The 24,226-nt window shown below is 58.6% G+C and overlaps 8 protein-coding genes across 10 annotated transcripts; 5 read left to right on the top strand and 3 right to left on the bottom strand.

The window, feature by feature from the left end:
* Positions 1–195: 195 nt before the first annotated feature.
* Positions 196–4,025, top strand: JDV02_008442 (uncharacterized protein; the record flags this gene model as incomplete). The annotated part of the gene is made up of 3 exons (XM_047990040.1): positions 196–450; positions 511–2,041; positions 2,098–4,025. The coding sequence occupies 3 exons, from the start codon at positions 196–198 to the stop codon at positions 4,023–4,025; spliced, it is 3,714 nt and encodes a 1,237-aa protein (XP_047846046.1).
* A 2,930-nt stretch (positions 4,026–6,955) lies between these two features.
* JDV02_008441 (uncharacterized protein) lies at positions 6,956–9,245 on the top strand. The gene is made up of 4 exons (XM_047990039.1): positions 6,956–7,476; positions 7,538–7,723; positions 7,778–8,342; positions 8,401–9,245. Exons 1-4 carry the CDS (start codon positions 7,123–7,125, stop codon positions 9,075–9,077), a joined length of 1,782 nt encoding a protein of 593 aa, XP_047846045.1. The 5' UTR covers positions 6,956–7,122; the 3' UTR covers positions 9,078–9,245.
* A 36-nt stretch (positions 9,246–9,281) lies between these two features.
* Positions 9,282–10,319, bottom strand: JDV02_008440 (uncharacterized protein; the record flags this gene model as incomplete). The annotated part of the gene is made up of 1 exon (XM_047990038.1): positions 9,282–10,319. One exon carries the CDS (start codon positions 10,317–10,319, stop codon positions 9,282–9,284), a length of 1,038 nt encoding a protein of 345 aa, XP_047846044.1.
* A 321-nt stretch (positions 10,320–10,640) lies between these two features.
* Positions 10,641–12,598, top strand: JDV02_008439 (uncharacterized protein). Of its 3 annotated transcripts, XM_047990037.1 has the most exons (3): positions 10,641–11,219; positions 11,377–11,515; positions 11,616–12,598. In XM_047990037.1, the coding sequence occupies exons 1-3, from the start codon at positions 11,031–11,033 to the stop codon at positions 12,560–12,562; spliced, it is 1,275 nt and encodes a 424-aa protein (XP_047846043.1). In that variant the 5' UTR covers positions 10,641–11,030; the 3' UTR covers positions 12,563–12,598. The 3 variants fall into 3 exon arrangements, with proteins under 3 accessions (XP_047846043.1, XP_047846042.1, XP_047846041.1); XM_047990036.1 differs by having other exon boundaries at positions 10,641–11,515; XM_047990035.1 differs by having other exon boundaries at positions 10,641–12,598.
* Positions 12,565–16,893, bottom strand: JDV02_008438 (uncharacterized protein). The gene is made up of 3 exons (XM_047990034.1): positions 16,448–16,893; positions 15,757–16,314; positions 12,565–15,696 (listed from the first exon to the last, which is right to left on the bottom strand). Exons 2-3 carry the CDS (start codon positions 16,092–16,094, stop codon positions 12,807–12,809), a joined length of 3,228 nt encoding a protein of 1,075 aa, XP_047846040.1. The 5' UTR covers positions 16,095–16,314; positions 16,448–16,893; the 3' UTR covers positions 12,565–12,806.
* A 1,390-nt stretch (positions 16,894–18,283) lies between these two features.
* On the top strand, positions 18,284–21,039 carry JDV02_008437 (uncharacterized protein; the record flags this gene model as incomplete). The annotated part of the gene is made up of 3 exons (XM_047990033.1): positions 18,284–18,775; positions 18,907–19,947; positions 20,035–21,039. The coding sequence occupies 3 exons, from the start codon at positions 18,284–18,286 to the stop codon at positions 21,037–21,039; spliced, it is 2,538 nt and encodes an 845-aa protein (XP_047846039.1).
* Positions 21,040–22,392: 1,353 nt separating this feature from the next.
* Positions 22,393–23,196, bottom strand: JDV02_008436 (uncharacterized protein; the record flags this gene model as incomplete). Its single annotated transcript, XM_047990032.1, has 4 exons — positions 22,393–22,846; positions 22,929–22,943; positions 23,050–23,123; positions 23,182–23,196. 4 exons carry the CDS (start codon positions 23,194–23,196, stop codon positions 22,393–22,395), a joined length of 558 nt encoding a protein of 185 aa, XP_047846038.1.
* A 492-nt stretch (positions 23,197–23,688) lies between these two features.
* JDV02_008435 (uncharacterized protein) lies at positions 23,689–24,033 on the top strand (the record flags this gene model as incomplete). Its single annotated transcript, XM_047990031.1, has 1 exon — positions 23,689–24,033. One exon carries the CDS (start codon positions 23,689–23,691, stop codon positions 24,031–24,033), a length of 345 nt encoding a protein of 114 aa, XP_047846037.1.
* Positions 24,034–24,226: the final 193 nt, after the last annotated feature.

The raw sequence follows: 24,226 nt of genomic DNA, 5'->3' as shown, positions 1-24,226 counted from the left end.
TTCTAAAGCTTCTATTTTAGCGGAGGAGGAGGAGCATGGTACGCAATTGCGTCTCCAAGGTTGGCGCAGTGAGGAGGGGCAACTAACGATGGGGTGCTGACGATGCTGTATAGCTTCAACCGTACGGTAGACAACTCGACCGCACGCCCCCTATCCGAACCGCTGAGCGCCCTCTGGACGTCCTGACCCGCCACCATGGACGGCTATCCCGCGGGAAGCCTCGACCATAATGTCCCGCTGCTCGTCGCATCTGGCCTGAACGCGGCGCTCCCCGAGCTGCAGCTCGAGGGCGAGCTCAAGGACCAGGGCATCCTGCTGAAGTCGGAGCTGCCGCCGCTGGAGAGCAAGGAGGCCGATGTCCTGGGTGAATATTTCAACGAGATTGACGGCCACGGCAAGTCATGGACCAGTGTGGCTCGCGACGAGCCGTATCGGTTCCGCATCAAGACGGTCGGACGGGGAAGTCTCATGGCAACCCGGGGTGACGTTCTCGATGCTAACTGCTAACAGTCGTTCTTCCTTCCTCCACACCGCGCGAAGCTCCCCGAATCCGACGAGCCCCTCGATTCCGCATCGGTGGTGCACTCGCCGTTCTCTCCTCTCTCTCCAGTGTCGGCGCTGTACCCGGACGGATTGATAGATGCGCAATGGATCCGGAAGCACCAGGAGCTCGTTCCGAGTGTCTTCGCCTGCTTCTACACCCTCGCCAACGACAACCGGTTGAAAGCAGACATCAATGAGCTCAAGAGGATGCTAGCAGGCTCCGGGTACAAGACCAGGGTGGCCGTTGTCCTGCTCGGCGACGCATCGTCCGGGTCTGCGCAACTCTCTGAGGGTGTGCAAGACCGCCTCGAGGCGATACGAAGGGGCACCGCGCTGGACCCCAAGTCAATATTCTACATACCGATACAGGGCTCGCCCGCGGAGCTGAAAAGGGTAATGGACAGTATTCTCTCCGTGCTGTATGGCACAGCTGTTGAATATTATCGCGATCTTGGGCGGCATGCCAGGAAGAAGCGGTCGCGCGGCGTCGCACCACGGCCTACAGTGCCGCCGACCTCGGGTACATCGCGAACTCTTGCGCTTCCCGATTGGAACTTCCGCTACGACTTCAAGGCTGGCGTGTTTGCCGAGTTTCGGCAGGAGCCGGATGCCGCGATTCGCTCTCTTGAACAGGCATACGGCATATTAATGGGTGCTGACGTTTTGGATATCATGCCAAGCTGGAGCCCTCGCTGGAACGAGGCCCGTTTTTTGGCCGACCTCATTGCCATCCGCTGCCTAAGACTGCAGTTATGGATGGGGCACACAAGTCTGGCAGTAAGTAGATGGGAGGCTCACCGAGATCGCATCGGCGACCTTGTAGATCGCCGGGGCTGCGGGACGAACAACTATGGGTGGCAAGCGTGGGAGGCGCGGTGGGCAACAGTCATGGCGCAGCTGATAGAAAAGGTCGAGGTGGCCGGGTTGACACCAGCAACGATGGCAATATACCTCCCGCCGGAGAAAGCGGTCCTCGCCGAGCGGCTCAGGCCGTGGGAGCTGCTCCATCACACGGGCTACTGGTATCGGATCGCGGCGCGGCACCTTGCTGCACGGAGGACCCTGGCACACATGATGCCGGAGGAGGATCGCGTTGCGCCGAACCCGGCGTCATCTGCGCAAGGAGGCAGCAAGTCGTTTGCATACGACACATACATGTGCCCGGCGCCGCACGAAGAATACCCCCTATCCGGCACAGGTGTGGACCATACGCAGCTGGTCATCGACTGCCTAATCATGGCTCGGACGCAGTTCCAGGCCCGCGAGCAGCTGCGTCTCGCCGCCGAGATTTCACTGGAGTGCGCGAGAGAGATGGCGTCACAGGGCCACTGGGAGGAGGTTGTGGCCATGCTGCGGCCGCTGTGGGATGACGGCTCGTTCCGGTCAGAACAGTGGTTGGACGCATCCGAGGACGTATGCTGGCTTCTGAGAAGGGCTGCCGCCGCAACAGGGCGGGGGGATCTTGTCGTCTCCATCGATTGGGAGTTGATGCATACAAGTGAGCGCATGAAGCAACGCAGGTGGAACGCGGCTTGGGCTGATGCATATTCCCAGAATTCTCGAGGCGGGCTCACTGGCATTACGACCTGCGGAAGTCACTTGATGGCATCAAGACCGAGGCCAAACCTGTCATCATGCTGACAGACGCGAGTGCTTCGATACTTGTCTCCACCAGCTTTGCATTTCGTCACAAAGAGAGCAAAGCCGGCGAGACATGTGCTGCGCAGCTTGTGCTGACTTCCCATGCGCTGCAAGCTTCGGCGCCTCTGACCTTGTCGTCGGTGCGGGTAGGGTTCGAGGGAAGCTTGAAGCCACTCATCATTGACAACGATGAGGGGGGGCCAACTGCAGCCGAGAAAGAGATAATCATTCCGGTTGAGCTGGAGGAGAAGTTCGCGGCAGGCTCGGATGACGAACTGCCGACGGAGCTCAGGGGCCGCGCCAACCTCACGTTACGGCCGGGGCAGCAGCTGATATTCGAGATGGCGGTGCCGCTACGGGAGGCTGGCGATGTAGAGGCGTCGACCGTGACCCTGGCGTACCAGAACCCCAGCTTCGACATAGAGTATGCGCTCAAGTTTAGGGAAACGGACCCAGCTGTCGGGTGGTTCACCAGGGGGTCGCGCAAGCCGCGACAATCGCGGTCTGACGCACGAAACCTACATGTACAGCCCCGCCCGCCCAAGCTGCAGATTGCGCTGCTTGACCCTCAGGAGCAGCACTACACGAACGAGACAGTTGACCTACGAATCGAACTCCGGAACGATGAAGACGAGGATGCGAGCGCCAGGCTGGATGTTCTCTTGTTCGGCGAGACGCTGCCGGCCTTGAGGCTCACCGTCGACGGCAAAGAGCACGAAGCTGAGGGCGCACAGGAGGAGTCGCGCATCAGTGGCGTCGGACTGGGCCACATGGAGAAGGGTTCATCCATGGTACTCCCCATCCGCATCGACCGAGCGGGAGCGCCGACGAGCTACGACATGCATCTGCGGGCGACGTACCACCTCGACTCTGACAACGCAACGCCCATCATCCAGCTGCTTCCGATCCAGATCAACGTGGTGGCGCCGTTCGAGGCGAACTACGACTTGGTCCCGCGGCTCCATCCGGACCCGTGGCCGAGCCTGTTCAACTATGAGGAACTGGACGAAGCTGCGAATGGAGAGGGCACGGTGCAGGCGGCGCCCAGCGGATTCGCCCAGCAGTGGTGCTTGATGTGCCACTACGCGTCGTTTGCGACAGAGAATCTCGATGTCGTGGGCGTGGACGTGGAGATAGTCTCGTGCGTGGGCGGCGCCCGCTGCAGCGTCGTCCGGCGCCCGGAGGTTCCCGCGGAAGGGATAGTGGCGGCACCAAAAACGATGCACGAAGCGCAGTTTGACCTGGTGGCGCAGAAGCTCAGCCTCGACGACCGGCACCCGGTGACGCTCGACCTCGCGTTTGTGATCAGATGGCGGCGCGGGAAGGGGGCGACAGGAACAGGAACTGCAACAGTAACAGCAGCAGAGGACGACGGCGCCGCCTTGAACACGACGACGATGCCGGTGGGCCAGTATCTGGTGCTCGGGACGGAGCCGCGAGTGCTGGCGTCGGCGTTGCACACGCGCACGCCGGGCGAGACGTGGCCGAGCGTGATGCACCTGGACATGACGATTGAGAACCCGTCGAACCACTTCCTCACATTTGGGCTGACGATGGAGCCGAGCGACGCCTTTGCCTTCTCGGGGGCCAAGCAGACGACGGTGCACCTGCTGCCCATGTCGCGGCGGACGACGAGGTATCGCCTGGTGCCGCTCGTGGCGGGGGCGTACGTGCGCCCGGGGCTGGTGGTGCGGGACAAGTACTTCCAAAAAGTGCTGCGCATCATCCCGACCGAGGGCATGAAGATTGACAAGGACGGGCTGCTCGTATGGGTGCCGGCGGAGGCGAGCGAGGACGTGATACCACCTTCGCCGTCATCGACAACGGGGAACGAAGGGTGAGCGTATGTGTAGGAGGCAAATCCGCGATGCAAGCCTACTTGGCCTTGGATCCTGTCCTCCCACGAGCAGCAGAAGCAGCAGCAGCAATAGAAGGAGAGTAGGACGGCCATGTAGACCCAGGACGAGTAGTACATCGCACAAAGCATAACTAGCCAGCCATAATGACAACGAATTTCCGTCCCTACTAAGTGTTACAGATAACGTACTCATGGAGTTCTGTAACTACCATCCATCCGCGACATTCCGCCACGTGTGTTGGCGGCCACGGGTGCATCGCTCTTATTACCCATGCGACAAAAGGCATTTGTGCCAACCCCCCCTGCCCTACCTCTGCTCCCTCTCTCTTCACACGCCTCGGGGATCCTTATGCAAACCCGTTCCAACATCCTCAAACGTACCACTCGGGTTTGATTTTGAACTTGGTACCAGAGCACCTCGTCTTGTAAAGACTGATGGAGTACCAAGTAAGGCAAATACATATATTGTCTCTCCCGACACTACCATCTGACGTTGGCTTGCCGTTGGAGTGAAAGGAGCAAAGAAAGAAAAACACCAAGGAAACGAGAACACTTTCGCTGTCTACTCGTGGTACGTACCGTCGTTCTAGTTTCACCGAAACATAAATGCTGACCCTGAGGAGGCCTTGTCCTCTCACGGGTGGTCAAGTGACTAGGTAGCTTACTACGTAAGTATGTATGTACATCGTACAACGCACCGTGCAGAATCGCGCATCTTATTGATCGGAAGTCCGGTCGGTCGCGCGGCGCATCTAGTCACGGCGTGCGTGCGTAGTATTACGAAGCACATATCTCGTTTAGTGACCGGACCCCGGACCAACTCGCACCAAACTGTTCAGCCAGCCAGCCGCCAGCCAGCCAGCCCATCAACCAGGGGGGGGGGGATGGATGTCCCGGCGGCGTCCTTTTTTGGACTGGTGCTTCTTTCTGCTTTCGCCCGTTTGGCAGTACAGTACAGTACATACAGTACAGTCCGTCGCCGCACTCGACGTTGGGTGCGTGGTGCGTGCAGGGCGCATGGCATGGCATGGCATCATAATGCGACGTCCTTTCCGCCCCCAGGGCGCGTGCGTTGGGTGCGTGCGTGCGTGCATGAGTGCGTGCGGCCCTTGCTGCTGCTCCCGTTGTTGGAGGCGACGGCGAGAGAAGCCAGATTGGCAGCCAGCCGGCTTGGCTACCAACGTACGTACTCTGTTTGTTTGCCTCTTGACCGATCCAATTCCGCTGCGACGAGATACTATGGGGCTCCGTCAGCCCTGTGGGGAGGGGGGGTTCCTGTCAAATCTGGAGTCAGCAGGTCGTCGTGCCTTGGATACCGGTTTCCTGCCGCCGTCAGGGGCTTTCCTTGCACGTCGCGCGCACGCCTTGGTTGCACTTGGCGGCCGAGCAGAGACAACTTCGTGATGGTGGCATTGTGGGCTCCTTCTGACTGTTCTGTGCTACGCAGGCCTGCACACAAGAAAATTAAAGTGTCAGACTACTAGCGGCATTCATCCATCCCCCGTCATCCTCCGTGGCAGCCAGCCAGCCGCGGGGGACGATTTCACAAGCGTGCGGCCACGCACTCATTCCCGCGCGCTGACGAAGCCTGACGCCGCCGCGCGTTGCAACGATCTCATGACTTGATTGAGGATGGCCGACTTTCATAGGCTTCGCCGACGACGAGGCCGAGAAAAAAAAGGCGACCTAGGGAACTAGGCAAAAAAGTCGATGATGACGTGCGTCCTGACCTCCAAAAAGGGGGGGGTTGTGTCTCGCCGCTCGCGTGAGCCGCGCCAGCTGCATCTCATCTGGGATGGGCTGGGCTGGGCTGCGCGTGGTGATGAGTCCTCGTGCGGGCCGCTCTCACCCCACAGCTCGGACATCGGCAATCGTACCAAGTCCGGGGTCCTTGAGCTCGCAGCGGCTGGCTTGCCCGAAGCCCATTTCCTGGGGCGGCACGTTTCACGCGGCGCGAGTAGGTTCTTCGTAGGTAGGTTTCACTGCTGGCCCACCCCAACCGTCCGTCCCTTGGTCTGTCTCGTCGCTGCTTTTTGGCTTCGCTTCTTTGTCCATCTGTCATTGCATTGCCCCTGAGTCGTCGCCCACACTGTGCTTGTTTCGGATGGGATCTGGCACCCGGACGAGCTACGCACTTCGTATTCGTAGTCTTGGTATCGCGACAGGCTCGTTGATGAGCTGCTGTACAGTATATGCTGATCTGCTGTGAAGCCTCGTGGGACTGCCAGATGATTGTCAGACCGGCGAGTCCAGACGGCGCAACAGTCTCGTCCTGCCGCCGCCAGACGGGCATCCAACAAGCAGCCCTGTAGAATCGGCTGCCATCGAGGGTCCGGCAGGCAGCCCAGCCCAGCCCAGGCGTCCGGCTGTCGGACCCAACGCGAGCCAGCGGTTCGGGACCACACACACACACACACACACACACTCCTCATCCTCCACTCGCCTCGTCCGCCGTTATAAACGCCGTTAGGGAGGGTGTGCCCGTGTGTGTCTGTGTCTGTGTCTGCGTACGTGGGATGGCAACCGCCGGAGCAGCAGCAGTAGCTCATCCACACCCGGCAGAGAGAGCCGCCAGCCGTCCGTGCAAAGAACTTGTCCTTGCTGTTGGTCCCGGCCTTCGGCACGTTCACGCGTCCATGCGCTGACGCTCCCGCCCACACTAGCCTGCTTGCCCTCGAGGCTCGGTGACCCCCCCCCCCCAGTCATTGACCCGCCTCGCTCGAGCTGTGCGACCCGGGCCCCGGGACGTCCCTCCCTGTTGGCCCTTTGTGGATGAAGAGCTAGCTACCTTGGCTAGTTGCTTGTTAGCGCCCCCGATGGTCTGTGGTTTTTTCTTCCTTCTCCTTAATGTCAGTGACGATGCGTTTCGGGCGTATAAGAGGCTGATGAGGCGCACTTCTCGCCTGTGGCTGCTCCCTTCTCGACGAACGCTTTGGTTTCTGCTGAAGCCATCACCATTGGCTGCCTGCAACCCGGAACAGTTCTGGCATCTTCGAACCGCCGTCGACCACGCGGTCCGTCGCAAAGGCAGGCAAGCTGTTGTACAACACGAGACAACTCTCTCGCCTTAAGCCCCCGCCATGACACAACCAACACCCACGGCAACCGTGTCGGGTCACTCGACCGAGCGCCTATCCACCGACAGGACAGAGACGGGCTCGGGAGTCGTTTTGCCCCACGACGCTTTGGAAAAGCCGCGCGATCACGATCATGACCATGACCGCGACCACGACGCCGAGCACGTCGACGAGAAGGAGCCCGACGCCGTCGCCACGATGCCAGACGATCCGGCCGCAAACTACCCCAAGGGCCTGACCCTCACCCTCATCATTAGCGCCCTGTGCCTCGCCGTCTTCCTTGTCGCCCTCGATCAGACCATCATCGCGCCAGCCCTGGGCGCCATCACCGCCCAGTTTCAAAGCGTCAAGGACATTGTGAGTGGCTGATCCCCCATGCCCATTTGGCCCCTACGCCAAAGCTGACATTGCTGCTCAGGGCTGGTACGGCGCGGCCTACCTCTTGACCACGACGGCGCTGCAGCCCATGTATGGCGCCATCTACAAGCTTTTCAACGTCAAGCTCGTCTACCTCTTCGCCGTCTTCATCTTCGAGGTCGGCAGTCTCGTTTGCGCCGTCGCCCCCACCTCGACCGCCTTCATCGTTGGCCGCGCCATCGCCGGTGTAAGCCATGCTGGGAATCCCCTTGTGCTCGCCCTTGGCTGACCCTTGAACCAGATTGGCACGGCCGGCCTCTTCTCCGGCTCCATCGTTATTCTCTCCCTCTCCATGCCCCTCAACAAACGCCCGCTGGCTTTCGGCCTCATCGGCGGCATGTGGGGCATCGCTTCCGTCGCCGGGCCCCTTCTTGGCGGCGCCTTCACCGAGAACGTCACCTGGCGCTGGTGTTTCTACATCAACCTGCCCATCGGGGGCTTGGCCGCGCTCATCGTCTTCTTCTTCGTCCATGTCAACCGCAACACGGCCAGCTCCGAGGGCCAGTCCGTCAAGGCCCGCATCATGCAGCTCGACCTGACTGGTACCGCCATCTTCATCCCCGCCATCGTCTGTCTGCTCCTCGCCCTGCAGTGGGGTGGCGCCGACTACCCCTGGAACGACTCCAAGATTATCGGCCTCTTCGTTGGCTTCGGCCTCATGATTGCCATCTTCATCGGCATCCAGTTCTGGCAGGGCGACAACGGCACCCTGCCCCCACGCCTCTTCAAGAACCGCAACGTCCTCTTCTCCATGCTCTTTGCTTTCTTCTTCGGTGCCGGCTTCTTCCCTCTCATCTACTACCTTTGTAAGCGCCCGTACCGACTCTTCCATGTGCGTCATTGTGAGACTAACCTTTTTCGTAGCGCTCTACTTCCAAGCCATCCAGGGCGTCAGCGCCGTGCAGGCCGGCATCAAGATTCTCCCTCTCCTCCTCGCCACCGTCATCATCTCCGTCGTGTCGGGTGGCATCATCACCGCCATCGGCTACTACAATTTCGTCATCATACCCTGCATGATCCTCTTCACCGTCGGCTCCGGCATGATCACCACCTTTGACGTCGACACCCCGCTCCGCGAGTGGTTCGGCTACCAGGTCCTGGCCGGTCTAGGCATCGGCGCCGGTTTCCAAATCGGCGTCCTCGTCGTGCAGACCGTCTTGCCCCAGGAAATGGTCCCCGTTGGCACCGCCTGCGTCCAATTCTTCCAGGCACTCGGCGGCGCCATCTTTGTCGCTGTCGCCCAGACCCTCTTCCAGAACGGCCTCATCGACACCATCAACGAGGAGAAGATTGGGATCGACGGAAGGGCCTTCATCAACAGCGGCGCTTCCGAGATCAAGCACGTGCTCGAGCGCATGGGCCGCGTCGATGCCTTTGATGCGGTTCTCAAGGCGTACATGACGGGTCTGCGCCACACCTACTACATTTCTGTGGCATGCGCGGCTCTGGCTCTTCTGATGTGCTTGGGCCTGGAGTGGAAGTCCGTCAAGCATGGGCCCGAAGGGCAGAAGAAGGAGGAACCGGCGGCTGTCGCAGTCTAGTCTCGCTGGTGGCTCGGGTCGGTGGCATTTTTAACGGCGTTGATATCCTAGAGCGGCAGAGGCCAAGGCCATCTCCACTAAAGCGCAGTCTTGTAACACGAAACGAAATGGTAGTACTCCGTATAGAGTAATAGAGATGACAGGTTGGCGGCCGCTTGTCATTCCGGGTATATAAACATCGATTCGCCGCCACTGCATTAAGCGTCATTGCGAGTCATCAGGGGGCATGTCCCACGACTTTCGCACGCTGCTCCTTGTCGTCCTTGTCGGGTCTCGTCCCACAAATCGCAAGACCCAGTCCTTGACCAGCGCCGTCTTTTCCTGCTGCGGGCGCGCCGCAGTGGTTCGATTCTTGGAGAGGCTCCTCGTGGAGTAGTAACCGCTCCCGTCACGGCGCCAGAGGAGGTTGACCCTCGTCAGGCCCTTGCGCAGGCTTTGGCCGTAGACTTTGCCGCGAAACACGTGCAGGGCGACGTTCTCCATCAGGACCACGTCCTGCCGCTGCAGCTGGAGCACTCCGGCGTTGCGGTCGGAATCGCTGGCGATCCAAAAGGTGACTGCAAAGCCGGCCGTGGTCTCGTCTCCGACGAGCACCTCAACCAGCGAGAGCGTAGTGCCCCAGCGCGTGGTGACGGTGCGTGGCTGGGCAATGGAGATGACACCGATGATGAGGTTGAGGGTCACCGTCTGGGGCTGCAACGCGAGGATCTGCTTGGCGGGCGGGACGTCCTCAAGGTCAGATAGATGCGACGGCACAGGAGGCGGCGGCCTCATCGTGTCATGGTTGGTCCTGTCGGCCGACGACGTAGTCGTCAAGAAGGAAGTCTCCTCCTCGGACATGAAGCTGTCGTCGGGCTGCGAAGACATGATGGACGTGTGCTCGGCCAAAGCCTGCTCGCAGAACTGTGTCAAGACATCCTCGACGTCCTCGCGTGCGGAGGCCAGGTGTGACGAATCCGCAAAAGACACGTCTGCCGTGGTGAAGAAGCCGGCGCTTTCACGGAATTGCGTGTGCTGGACATCGTGAACTTGGCTGAATCCGGTGTGCAGAGGCTGTCTCCTTAAAGGCAGGGAGCGCCAGACGGCGTGGGAAGAAGTTTGTGCGTCGTCGCCGGTGCGCGTGTGTTCAAGCCCGAGGAGGATATCATAGGCCTTGTCCAGTTTTGTCACGGTGCACGATGCGTTGTCCACTCTGGACGGTGGAGGGGCTCCAGTGAGGAATGTTACCTGGGATGCCGCCATGCTAGACGCAGCAACATGTCGTGCAGTGCATCCGACAAGTTTCTGGGATTGCGGCTACCAGCCCCCAAGCAGAAATAAATTGGTGGGGGAAGTGTATATGCAGGGCCAGGCAACTCTTGAGGCTGCGTTGCTGCGACCTGTGAGCGTTTAGGGTAGGCGACTCCGTGCTCTTGCCGCAAATCCAGTTCTTGGTGTTGACTCGGAGACGTTTATCAGTGTTGAGAGGGAAATGGAAGGCACGAGCGGCCCAACTAGGGGCTCTTCATAGGCAGAGCCCTTCGTACCTTACCCACTATAGTTAGTACCTCTCACTACTTCGTACAAGAAGTTCTCAACTGCCATCCCCGCGCTTTCACATCCCGTCCTCGACATTGGAAGACGCTACCACAACCTTGAACTGCCAGAACCCCCACCAGCCCCCAGGGCTCCTCGGCGCACGAGCCACACCGCTAACCCCCCCTGGCCGGGCCGAGGCATGTGGGAAACGGATTGTCGGGCGGCGGCGTCTCGTTGACGACGACGACGAAGGCATTTCAACGCCCGCTCCCTCCCTCCGTTGGCCTTCATCCAAAACCTCACATCCGTCGGTCTTTTCTGCGCTAATTCCGGAGCCGTGACCAGTGACCACCCCGCCATTCAAATGTGTCGGTAAAACGGCAACGTCGCATCTTTCGCTGCCCCCCCTCGGCTTGCACCTACGCCGCCACTACAATGTCACTCTTCAACATCACCGAACACACCATCCCGGCATCTCACATCCGCGAATTTGCTCGCGCGACCGCCACATCCCAGGACGAGACCCTGCTCCTAGCCGTGAAGCAATATGTGCCCAAGGACAACCCGACGCCGCAAAGGGGCGACCTGACCGTCATCGGCGCGCACGCCAACGGCTTCCCCAAGGTTTGTTTTTGTGCCAGGGATCTCATGACATGCCGCATCTCAACTCTCATTGCACGCACGCATGCACTCACCTCCATTCGCTCACTCACCCATTCATTCATCCACTCACTCGCTCATCCGCACACGTCCCCTTGTACTTACCACTCGTGTCTCCCAGGAGCTATATGAACCCCTGTGGGACGAGTTCTACCACGAAGCGCAGAGGCTCGGCATCCGCATCCGCAGCATCTTCATCGCCGACGCCGCGTGGCAGGGCCGCAGCGGCATCCTCAACGAGGGCAAGCTAGGCAATGACCGTTTGTCACCCCAGCTTCCCCCACCTCTCTCATCAGAGGGAAGCAAATCCCGACCCTAGTCCTCAGCAGCTAACCGCCCTCCCTACCTCTCCTCGTCCAGCCGGCTGGAACGACTACGCCCGCGACATCATCCAGCTCGTCAACCACTTTCGCCCCCCACCGCCTCTTCTCGCCGTCGGCCACTCCTTCGGCGGAAACTCCCTCACCAACGCCGCCCTCCTCCACCCGCGCCTCTTCTCCGTCGGCCTCGTCCTCCTCGACCCCGTCATCGGCCACTACGACTACAACCCCTCCACCGTCCGCCTCAGTCCCGCCGCCCTCAGCGTCAACCGCCGCGACGTCTGGCCCTCGCGCGACGAGGCCGCCGCCTCCTTTCGCAGGAGCAAATTCTATCAGGCCTGGGACCCGCGCGTCCTCGACCGCTGGATCGAATTCGGCCTGCGCGATGTCGCCCCCGCTGCTGCTACCGCCGCCACGCCCGTGACGCTCGCGACTACCAAGCACCAGGAAATCTTCACCTTCCTGCGCCCCAGCTGGCCCGCCTTCAACGCCGACGGCTCCAAGGTCATCCACCAAGAGCGCTGCCCGGACCTCGACGATACCCTCAACCCCTCCGTCTCCAACTGGCCGCTGTACCGCGCCGAGGGCGGCAACACCATGGTCCGCCTGCCAAGCGTTCGCCCGGCCGTGCTCTACATCATTGGCGGGCAGAGCTTCACCACCCAGCCTGACGTCGTCTGCGAGCGCACTGCCATCACCGGCACGGGCACGGGCGGCAGCGGGGGTGCCGCCCAGAGCCGCGTCAAGCAGGTGACGCACCCGGATCACGGACACTTGATTCCCATGGAGGCTCCGGCGTACTGCGCCAGGCATGCCGCCGAGTGGGCCAAGGGCGAGCTGGATCGTTGGTGGGCCGAGGAGAAGGAGTACGACGAGTGGACCAAAAAGCCCCTGGCTGAGAAGACGACAGTGAGCGACGAATACAGGCGGTATCTGGGTGTAAAAGATGGCAACGGGACAAGGACACAGCCGAAGCCAAAGATATAGGACCTCGAATATTAGACATTGGATGGCGTTGCTGATACAAAGAATGGTCGCCTGCGATACACGAGGATGGAGTCCGTAAGTGCCAGCGAGAAGTGCATCTGTTACGTGCGCCACTCTATGTCTCGCCATACCTTTTGGTCTAAATCTAAGCGACTTTTTCCAAGTACCGACGCCCAACATCGGCATACCCTTGTCGCCAACTCCAACTGCCTCAATTCTCGACAGACCCTTCTCAGACTTGGCCTCAAATGTAGTACATGCTGTCCTTGAGATTGACGTGCACTTGACGGTTCGTGCCACGAGTAGTCGACATCGACGCAATTGACGACGCGTCGTCCGCGTCGAATATCTCAGGCCGATGCGCGCGGGCCCGTTCGCAGACAATGTCGGCATAGTACGCCGGAGGACAGATGCTCACCGCCTTCGTGGCCCGGCCAAACAGGTAGCAGAGCTCGTGTGTCAACCGTTCCAGCTCGTTGGCGGCGTTGGCCTTATACTTGTTGCGAAAGATCTCATCGAGCAGAACCGTATAATGCGCAGGCCGCGCGGTGCCCTTCAGCGCATGGTGGGCAGTGAGGAAGAAATCCCAGTAGCGAGCCTGTGTAATGCCACGGTCCACCACGGTGCCGTTTACCACATTTCCGGACTTGGACATGTCGGTGGCTGACGTTGGGTAAAAGCGCGTTTGATGGCGTTTCACCGACACAACAATCGTCAGCTTCGGCTGCTTGCTTCCGCACTTCTCGGCGCAGGCTTTGCGGATCGACGGGAGCTCCTGCTCGAGCACCTGCGGGAACTGGCCTTCTGAAACGCCATCGCGGAAGATTATGATGTTCTCAGGATAGGATCGGTTGTGTCGGGCCCAGAGGTCGAGGCGGGATTTGAAGGCCTCCACGAGCGTGTCGCTGAGAATCTCCTGCCTCGCTGACTGCTCCCACGACGTCGCAGGCCACTGCCCGACATCCTTGTCGATGCTTGCCACCAGACCGACCAGACTCGGAATCTCCTTGCCATCCTTCCTCTCCGGCATGTTGGTCGGGTGTGTCACGTCGTACCCGGCAACCATTGTTTTGCCTTCTCTCAGCAAGCCAATGTCGTTCTTGAGCTTGTGGTTCAGGCCGCCCATCTTTAGGTTAACCTTGAGCCCGACATTGGCCGCATACTGAGGGCTGGGCCCGTTCTGACCCATGTGCTTGGCCAATACGAGACTGGTGTGAATGCCATATTCGCAGTCTGCCAGTGTCTTGATTCGCGGGTAGAGCCCAGAACTGTCCTTCTCCGGTAAGATGATGAAGATGTACTGCACGTTCTCCCTTTGTGCCCAAGCGAAGAAGTTGTTCAACTTGCTGCCCATAGCCTCGTCGCGAGAAATGAAAAGCTTGCCATGGGGCGGCATGACGGGATCCGTGGACATGGGGATTCCGGTCTTGATAAGTTGCGCGGCGAAATTCTTCATCATGCTCACAGATGCAGGGTTTTCTGTCCGCTTCATGATATCAAGATATGTCCATCGCTCGATCGGACGGCCGGCGCGAGCAATGATCCTTCCGTTCAAGTTCCAGTTGCCGTCCTTGGGCATGAACTCGTCGGCCCGCTTCTTCTCGGTCATGAGCGAAAGCATGGGGATATTCAAGACGCGCCCGTGTACTGTCAAGAGCGACTTGTCGACGGACACGCCAAAGCTGGAGAGGCTCTCGTCGTCCAGCCCAAGCGTGTTGCGGGCGTCGCCGCTGATGGATAGCGCGTTGGCGTACGGAGTGCGGCAGGCAATGTCCAGCATGGCCGTCGTCTCACTCATGGTCAGCTTCGCCTTGACCGACTGACCAGGCTGTATCTCGATCATCTCGGCCGGAAAAAGCGTCGGCTTGTCTGCGCGGCCCAAGTTAATGAGAGGCAGGTCCTTGAGCTGCATCTTGTACTTCATCAGGAAGTAGTCGTAAACGGAGATGTAGCGTCCGTTTCCGCTGACCTCGAGCCAGAACTCGACCTCTTTGGGGCCCGGGTATTCATAGTTCCGCGTGAACTTGAGTGGTTTCTCGGTGGCCGCTGCTTTGCCCTTCTTGGTGAGCTCTGTTGCCGCGACGAGGCCGTGGATCGTCTTGGCCTTGCGCACTTTCCTCCCGTCGGAGAGCATGAAATCGGCCCAAACGCGAGTTTTGGGCATGAACTTGCCGACAGCCTTCATGACACGAAGCCCATAGCGATCACTCGTCATGACAGGCCTCAGCTCAAGGTCTTCAAAGAGCCTGTCCACCTTCCCAGATACCCTGAACACGCCGTGTGTCACGTTCGCGTTGAGAAGTAACCGGCCCGTGCCAATGCGTGCTGACTGGAAGAAGCCGCGTGCCGCCATCAGCAGATGGCCATCGTGGTTGAGGCTGGCCGTGGCCTTGTTCGCACCAAAGGGGAAAAAGCGTGAGCTGCCAACCGCCGCTACATCATTCAACTTAGAGCGCGGCCCGTGACCCAGTATGACATTGAGGGCATCGACAGCGTCTGGGTATTTTGGGAAAATGCCGTCATTGGGGCCGTCGCGCATGGATGCCATATAAGCGAGCAAGGAATCCAAAGGTGCTTCGGACGGGCCATGTACGGTAACATCAATGACGTCGACCTTTGTCTGGCTCGTCTCTACTGGTAGACGGATCTGGAAAGGGTTCTCGGCCAGGACCAGCTTTTTGAGGGAGATGAGCTGGCTCTTATACTCGGTGGCGAGCACAATAGATCTGTCGGTGCCTCGTAGGGTTTTGAGCGCGGCTTCGACGGCCAGGTAGAGCTTGCGACCCTTAACGTCCCGAGCAGATTTGGTCGACTCTGTCTGGGCATTGTCGCCGGTGGTCTCGGTCGTAACCTGAGCGAATTCAAGGTGGTACCTGAAAAGCACCGTTGGGTTGGCATTGACCCGGAAGTAGTTTGTCCAGAGGCTAACAGGCCGACCGGTAGAGCCAAACGCGGGCCGCAGAGGGAACAAATCCGTTGAGGTAGTGCTACTGGAGCTACCAGCGCGACCGGACTCAAGGCTCACCTTTCCTAGTTGCGACGTTAGGCCAGTCAGGGATCCAGACTGGGAGCTAACGATCATGTCTTCTATGGCGGTGATGCTGGGATCGGGTGACGGGTATGTGCCGTTCATGCTAGGAGAACAAGTCAGAAAAAAGCGGCCCCCATGCACGATGGGCGCGTCCGAAACAGACCTGTATGTCTTGGAGAGTTCGGGGTTTTCGGCACGGCCGCCTCGCCCTCCTCGCCCGCCACGGGCACCTCCACGGGAGTAACCCCCGCGGCCTCGGCCAGAGTCTCCGCTGCCGTAGCCAGGTCCAGGGCTGTCGCCGCGGTAGGCCCCTCGAGAGCCTCCGCCGCGACCACGACCAGAATCTCCGCCGCCGTATCCGAGGCCAGGGCTATCGCCGCGATAGCTCCCTCGGGAGCCGCCACCTCGACCGCGGCCTCTCTCAGCAGATCCGCGGCCACGTCCGCTGCCGCGGTCGCTGCCGCCCCGTCCCCGGCCGCCCCGGCCTCCTCTATCAGCCATGGCAAGCTAAGGTAGGTTTGTTGCTGCTGACAACCAAGCTAATATTCCCTGTGGACATGAGGATGAGCTAAATCGAACGGATGCTGTAGGTGACGAGGAAACGCGGAATAAAGTGCTTGCCAGAAGAGGATGGCAGAGTGAAAGATTCTCTTGAGCGCCAAGAGGATGGATTGTTATACTTGGGCAGTGATACAAGGAACAAAGCATGAGTGAAGATGAACTTCCGAGGGTCACGTTAGACAGCTATGACCGGGCCAACATGCTTCTCCACCCGCGGCACATCGGGTCGGGGATACGCGAGCGGGAATGCAAAGGCACGATATGAGATGACGCGGAAATGTGACACGACTCACCTCCGGTTCTGTCGAAGTAATCAGCGGACTGGGTCTGCGCGGAGACAAGAGGCGAGTGACGGGACCTGGACAAGAGCAAGTCGGCGGCGTTTTATAAGACGGTGCAGCCGCGCCTTTCGCTGGCAATAGTCTCACGCGCGTCGAGAAGGCAAACCGCGTGAAACGGGCGGCCCGATGCAAACGGGCTGAAGAGTGATACGTCGTTGGAGCTTGCGCTTTTGGTGGGCTGTTGCTCGGGACGTCACGACCACACCAGACGCGGGGACGCACGGACACGAAGAATTGACTCCGACACTGTGTTCCTAACAAGCGTACGGCAGCAATTGAGCCGGACGGGAGAGAAGTAGAAGCGCTAGAAGGGATGGGCGAAAGTCGTCGAGAGTAGGCAGGTAGGTCACTTGGTAAGAAAGACGGTGAAGCTCGAGAGCTCGAGAGCATGAGACAAAAGCAACAAAGTGACGACGCTGTGCGGCGATTCCATTGGGCGGAGCTGCTCCTTCCCATCACCGCGCAGTCGGGTCGGGCCTGCCTGACCTGTAGGACCAAACACCAATCAGAGTCCAGGCGGGGACAGGCAGGGCTGGGCAGGTGGGATCCACCAAAGCTCCAGCTGCTTGTGCTCTCAACCACATTGCCGTGGCCCGCCGGGTTGCAGGTCGCAGGGGCCCTGGGCGAAACTACAGCACGGCTCGGGGGGCTTTTTGCTGGAGGCTCCAGCGACTCGGCTTCACTGCCGTCCCGCCCCGTCCATCTGCAACCTGATGATGGAAGCTGCAACAAGGATCAGTCTGCATACCTATACTCCTTACATCCTGCAACCTCACCGGCCGTAAAAAAAGCCCTTCGCCCCCCTTCGATCTCGTCCTACCTCAGGTCTCGGCGACTACCACGACCAACGACCAAGCGGCAGAGCAAACCTCGTCCGCGATGGCATCTGACATATCTGCTTACCGACAGCCATGATGGCCGTGGCTGGCTGCTGGAGGTTGCACACAAACGGGCGCGGACTGTTCCGACGTTGCACGACATGCGCCCGCCCACTCACTCACTGCGCCTGCGCCGCCGTCAGATCCGACTCCCATCTGCCGTGGCTGATGCCAGGCTGTTGGGTTACTGCTCTGCGGTGAAGGAATCACATTGAGATTGTGACAATATCAAGTTGCGTCTGATCTGAGGAACACATTTACACAACCAGGTGCTACATCACTAAACAGCATTGTGTATTGACAAGCCCTGACGATGAGCAAAATATACCCCTTGAGGTTGTAGGACGATGTAACAGCATTTGTGTCTTGATTTTTTCATCGTGCGGTAACGCTTCAAATCCGTAGAACAGCGCGAATGTTTGACCAGCACCCCACAAATAGGCCGATGCGCCCAACATCGCTAACATATAAGAGAGCTGCTGCTATATAGCAGGCATAATTACCTAAACACATCTAGTAATTCTCAGGTTCGCTTCCCAACCCAGGCCAAGCCACCGCCAGACCATGCAGGGTGGGCCGAGCCGCTGGGGTGCATAAAGTTATGTGCGTTTGTCAGAGTGTCAAGCCCCCAGAATCGTACGTTCACCACTGTCATGCTGCCCTGCATGAACATGCTCAGTGCACTGTCATCGACGCATCCGGAATAGCATTCTGCTCTGGAGTTGGCATCACGACAGGAGACGGGCAAAGGCAACAAGAGCGCAAGACTCTGTACTTATGCACATGGAACGTACATCGAGTTTGACATCAAAGGGAACTAGTGGTCAAGTCAATATATAGCATGGCTGCCTCGATCTGAGCTCTAACCTACATGCTCCTTCTTTCAGCCTGCCATCTTTAGCCTGACATCATGTTGCGCTCCGCATTCACCAGTATTTTACTTGCGACGTCTTCGGTCTTAGCAACAACTGCTACTGATATTCCCCCTCTTGATGTCGTCCCCGATACCTATCTCATTGAGCTCAAGAAGGGACATCAGCTCCCGGAGCTGATTGACTCTCTCAAGGGGCTATGCGTTACAGTAAACAGCCTCGACCACAAGCTTTTCAAGGCCGTATCATGCAAGACAAACAGTACTACAGAAGGTCCGGTCAACATCGAAATGCTCAAAGGCATTAGTGCTGCAGACAACGTGTCGCCCGTACAAACAGCGACGTTTCCGGTCATGCCAAAGGGTGACTGGTCCGGTGCCATCATCGACAAGAACATGCCAACACGGCGAGACCCTGCCACCTCTGAAAGCAATGACGCGTATGCGCCTCATATCATGGCGCAAGTCGACCAGCTCCACGCTGAAGGAATCAACGGGACTGGTATCAAAGTCGCCATCCTTGACTCGGGCGTAAGTACACACTCTCTACATGTATCCTCATATAGTTCAAAAGTCGAGCTGCGACTTTAGAAGACTCGGTCCCACGCTTGTTCAAATATCATGGTGCGCGAAACGGCGACTAAATGTATGCATCACTTTAGATTGACTACAACCATTCAGATCTTGGCGGCTGTTTCGGCCCTGGCTGCCTGGTATCCTTCGGTGCGGACTTGAGCGGAGATCCGCATAGTGACAGCGACGCGCCAGAGATTCCGATGGATTGCATGGTACCCAATGGACACGGAACTGGTGTTGCCGGCGTCTTGGCCGGCCGGACCAACGCCTTTGGGTTCGGTGGCGTTGCTCCAGGCGTCTCGGTCGGCTCATATAAAGTCATCGACTGCCACGGTAAAGTTCGTACCGATAGGGTGATCGAGGCCATCAACAAAGCCTTTGACGACGGCGCCGACATTATATCCATCACTTTCGAGCTCCCAATCGCTTGGAGGTACTCACCCGTCGCCGTCGCCATCTCCCGTGTCGTCCACTCCGGTACGATGTGCATCGTGACCGCCGGAAACTCGGGGGAGCTCGGTCCCTTCCACAGCCGCGCCCTTGCGAGCGCCAACGGGGCGATATCTGCTGCCTCCGTCAACAACGTTGTGACACCAGCGTTTGTACCGAGATATACATTTTCAACAGATAATGGGCCGTCGTCTGTGTTTGAATTTCAGTCCGGTCCCTACGGTGAATGGACTGCCCATCCGTCCTATCAGCTCTGGTCGCCGAGTCTCGAGAAAGGGCACGACGCGTGTTCTGGGCTCCCGGAGGGATCTGATTTCAAGTTCAACAACAACACCGTGTTTCTTATCACTGACAGCGGCAAATGTTCCATCGCAGACCAGGCTGCACAGATTAAAAAAGCAAAAGGACGATACGTTTTGGCTTATAGCGAAGGCTCGATCCTGGAGGAAATGGAGTCACTGGCGTTTGGAACTGTGCCCATCAGTGTAGGCAAATCCTGGATGAAAGCCCTCCTCCAAGGGAAGAGCCTCACGGTGACGCTAGATCCCACACACGCCTTGAGGGTAGTGCCCAATGAGGCGACTGGTGGTGCCATTGATAGCAAAAGCTCCTGGGGGCCCGACTGGGAGCTGAACATCAAACCTCAAGTTGCCGCGCCTGGAAAAGACCTGCCGTTGGTACGCGCACGGGGAGGATATCATGTGTCAGATGGATCTTCCTCGTCTTCCCCTTTCGTGGCCGGGATCGTGGCTCTTATTATGCAGGCTCGTGGCACCCGCGACCATGCTCTCATCGAGAGTCTACTGTCGTGTACCGCAAGACCCTTGAAATACAATGACGCCAGCCAGTTTTTCGACCAGCTAGCTCCTCCTGCGCAACAAGGGGCTGGACTGTTACAAGCTCACGCCGCAGTGCACACCCGTGCGAGGGTCATGCCCCCTAGCATTTCTTTCAAAGACCTCGACACGAACAGGCCGGCGCTACCGGTAGAAATAACTATCATCAGCGATGCCGAAGGCGAAGTCGAATACACACTAGGTTATACTCCCGCGATTACAGTATACACCATGGAAAAGGAGTCGCTTCAGCCCGCGCAGTCCCCTACGCCCCTAGAGGTGGTGGAGGGCAGCCACATGCAGAACACTGGGAGACTGGTCTTTAGTGAGGACACGGTCGAAATACCCCCTGGTCAATCCGCCACCATCAAGGTTTGGGCCTCTCACCCGGAAGACCTTGATGCAGAGCGCCTTCCGCTCTGGTCTGGTTATATCACCGTCAGCGGATCCGACGGCTCAAGAATGTCCATCCCCTATCAAGGCCTGGCGGGCTCCCTTCGCAAGCACCGTGTCCTGCAGGACGAGGATGTCCTTGTCGGAACTGAAGTCAACTACACGTCCCCTATAAGCATCCGGCAAGCTACCCCCGAGCATGTGTTTAGACTGCCATTGGGACGTCCTGGCCGTGGAGAGGGGCCACTTATTTACTTCTCGCCGAAAATGGCGTTGAGACGTGTGACCATTGACATTGCGACACGCGATGGTAAAGACGGTGTCCTGACAGTCTTTGGTCGACCTCGAGACTTTCAACTCAACTGGCTGGGGCCGGGGGCAGATTATGTATGGAGATGGAATGGACGCCTTGAAGATGGACGAAGGGCTCCCACGGGCACCTATTATATCGTTGTCCGCGCGTTAAGGATTTTCGTCGATGCCAACGACGACGACGATTATGATGTGGTAAAGAAGAGAGTGGCCATTGCATATTATTGAGAATGCACTTGACTCGCCGACTAGGGATCTAACCTAGCTGGGGGCTTCTGCCGGTTCACAGCTTTGGTCGCAAGGGCTCGGCAGTCGCTGCGGCAACGCAAACACATGGGACGTGCTGTCCGCAGCCTGTGTATAAAGCCTCATAGGTCAGGAGACATAGGCACAGCCATTGAGCAATTCGCTTCTCCAAACCTGACGTCAATGCTTGGCGTCAGCAGAATAGAGCGCGCTACACACGATTAATTCAACAAAGGTTCAATGGCAGCACTGTGACGGGAAAGGTTCAACCATGTTGACGGAAAGCAAGACCGGCTTCTCTAAGCATTGGAGCAAGTCACAGCATCACAAGTAGATCCTAACGATGCCATCTGCCATGGTTATGCAGCCCCCTCACTGACCTTGTCGGCATCTTCATGTCCGACGTCATAGCGCTGTCCCAGTTGGCTCAAGAGGTTGCAGGAAAATCTGTGCTAAAAGACTGGTACTATTGCTGGGAAGTTGCATCTGCAGGCAGCCATGTATCAAAAATGGAAAGGAGCCAGTTGTCGTACTATTCGGAATGTATGCGCCGAATTTGCATGGGCATGACTCACACCACCACCATACAGTCGAAGCTCTTGTTCTCGACTTTGCCCCAAGCACATCATCGTCGAACCGACTTGCCCAAGACTCTCCCCTCTTCCCTTTTTGCACAATAGGCAACCGCGCATCCCAAAGTTGTGATGTGATACCCAAATATTGGCACACGCTCGATACATCACCAACGCTTCGCGTGTCCCAGGGGCCGCAGTAAACAAAATCGCCCAAGATGTGTTCAGGCGCGCGCTGGCGCATCGTCTGCCGCTGCTCAGCAGGCGGCTGTCCTCGTCAAGTGACGACCCTCCGAGACGGCAGCAGAAGAGGCCACCACCACATTCTTCGCCACGAGACCGACTTCTGGGGCTGGTTGTACTGCGACTAGTGGCTCGCAAATGCCGACCCGGACCTGCTCGGCGACCGTACCGTCCCGCCGCTCATGTGTCCGAACCTCTGGATATCCGTCTACGATCGTAATGTCCTGTGCGAAGCATGCTCGAGAGAGTGCCGAACATCCTGAAGGCAGCACGGTTAACATAGCATAGTGTAGCAGGGAGATAGATGACGCCCGAATAGCGTGTAGGCCTGGCTTTCTTCCCTTCCATTCATAACAGAACGGGTGTGTCAATACTATACAGGGAAAGCAAAACAAGTACTCAATGCTCTTATTATCGTTTTTGTTGTGCGTGCTTTGTCTGGACACAACTTGAAGGCCTTACCTTCCACGGACTCCAGTCCCGTGGTAACAAAGCCAACACGCATATCCACGCGCGTCAGCTAGGTCTTGATAGTCCCGTGCACCGCCTGCGCCTCAGAATCGCCTGGCGCCTCGTCGACATATTTCTGTACAATGGCAGCCTGCACCTGGCTGTGCAGCTCATCGAGGGCGGGCTGTGCCGACAGCCAGCCAGCGACCAGGACGCTCCTCCGGACCCAACCACCGGCGAAGCGCTCCGGGGTAAACCAAGCAAGGTCGCGGGCGGCGTATTCGGGCAGCCAGGGGAAGTTGGCGACGATGTGCATGCGCAGGAGGGCCGGGTAGCGGCGCAGCTGCAGCAGGGCCTCCTGGCTCGAGACCATGTACCAGCGCGCGCTGCCGAGGGCGAAGCCCAGCGACGAGAAGACGACAAAGGGCAGCGTCGCGGTGCCCCAGATGAGGCTACTAGCCATACTGGCCGTGATGCCGAGGATCATGGCCGTGGACGTGCCGGCGATCATGCTGCGGAACATGCTATGGTGAGGTGAGTGTTGGGCGGCGGTCAGCGAAGGCGCGAACGATGGCTTTTGCTGCGTGGGTTGGACGAAAGACTTACACGAGGCCCGGCCCACTAGGTCGGTAAGAGGAGACGCGTCAGCAGGTTGAGCTCGCGATACTTGGTCAGTCAGGGGCGTCGATGGGGTGGTGGTGGTGGTGGTGATGGAGGCTGCGGATACCTCACGTTGCCCCAGCCACCCAGAATTCGCAGGATCCCGTAGGGACTTTGGCTGAGGCTGCCATACTCGGTCTCCTGGGGATGCGGTCATCAGCCAAAGGACTCATGCGAGTCGAAGGGGGGATTGACTTGCGTTGATTGCGGGCATTAGGGGCTGGTTGCGTGTATTATTGGAGCTAGGCGCGGGTTGAGATGTTGCATGAATGTGGGCGAGTGCATGTCAGAATTGGGTGAGTCGTGATGTGATGGAGGCGTGTCGTATCAGTCGCAGACCTCACCACGTGATGTTTGGCCGTCAACGCCAAACGACCACCACTGCTTCCTATCGAGGCCGAAAACGAAAACGAGAGAGCATCCGATGATTCTTTGGCATCACAAAGCCACGACGTGAACCAACAACTATTGCTCCAATCGTACAGATGCCGTCCGGCTGCGGCACTAACTAATCTGGACTCTGAACACTGACAGGTTAACGAAAGCACACCCAGAACCAGCAAGCCGTTCAACAAAGTACAAACTTACACAGACTTTTTGTGGTTTGCTAACAGGAGCGTCATCATCACCACCATCATCATGTAGCTCGCGGTAGCGCAAAGCGGCAGTGGCCGTTCAAACAGGAGGAAGGGACTCACTTAGAAACATGATTGATGAACAGTCTTCGGGGCATCCAAAAGACAACTGTCGGCGCAAAAAGCACCAAACTCATCTCACCAACTCAATCACACCCATCACATCAGTGAGCGACGGCAGTGGCAGCTTCATATCAGAGTTCCCAACAAGATCCATCACCATCACCTCCACCACCATCATCAGCCCGCACCATGTGCCACGGTCACGGCGTCCGCGAGCGCTGCCCCTGCCTGCACCCCGAGTGCCCGCTCTCTGCCGCATGCACCTGGCCGGGCGGCGGCCACGGGCGCTGCTTCACGACGCCCGCCTCCCTGAAGCGCTGCCTCCCCTGGATGCAGGCGACCCTCGGCGGTGAAGACATCGTCAAGCACTACGGCAGGTCGTGGCAGGATGACCCGCCCTGCGCCGTCTGGCGGTGGGAGTACCGTGAAATGGACTTGCTCTGCGAGCAGTGCCAGGCGCACTGCGTCTAGGAGGAGACGGTGCTAGGGGGAGGAAGGCAGGTGTAGGTGCATGCATGACATGTCTGTGATTATGCGGACGACTTG

This window comes from Purpureocillium takamizusanense, chromosome 8 (assembly GCF_022605165.1).
Source record: "Purpureocillium takamizusanense chromosome 8, complete sequence".
In the NCBI taxonomy this organism is placed as follows: Eukaryota; Fungi; Ascomycota; class Sordariomycetes; order Hypocreales; family Ophiocordycipitaceae; genus Purpureocillium; species Purpureocillium takamizusanense.
This window is presented reverse-complemented; position numbering and strand designations above follow the sequence as displayed.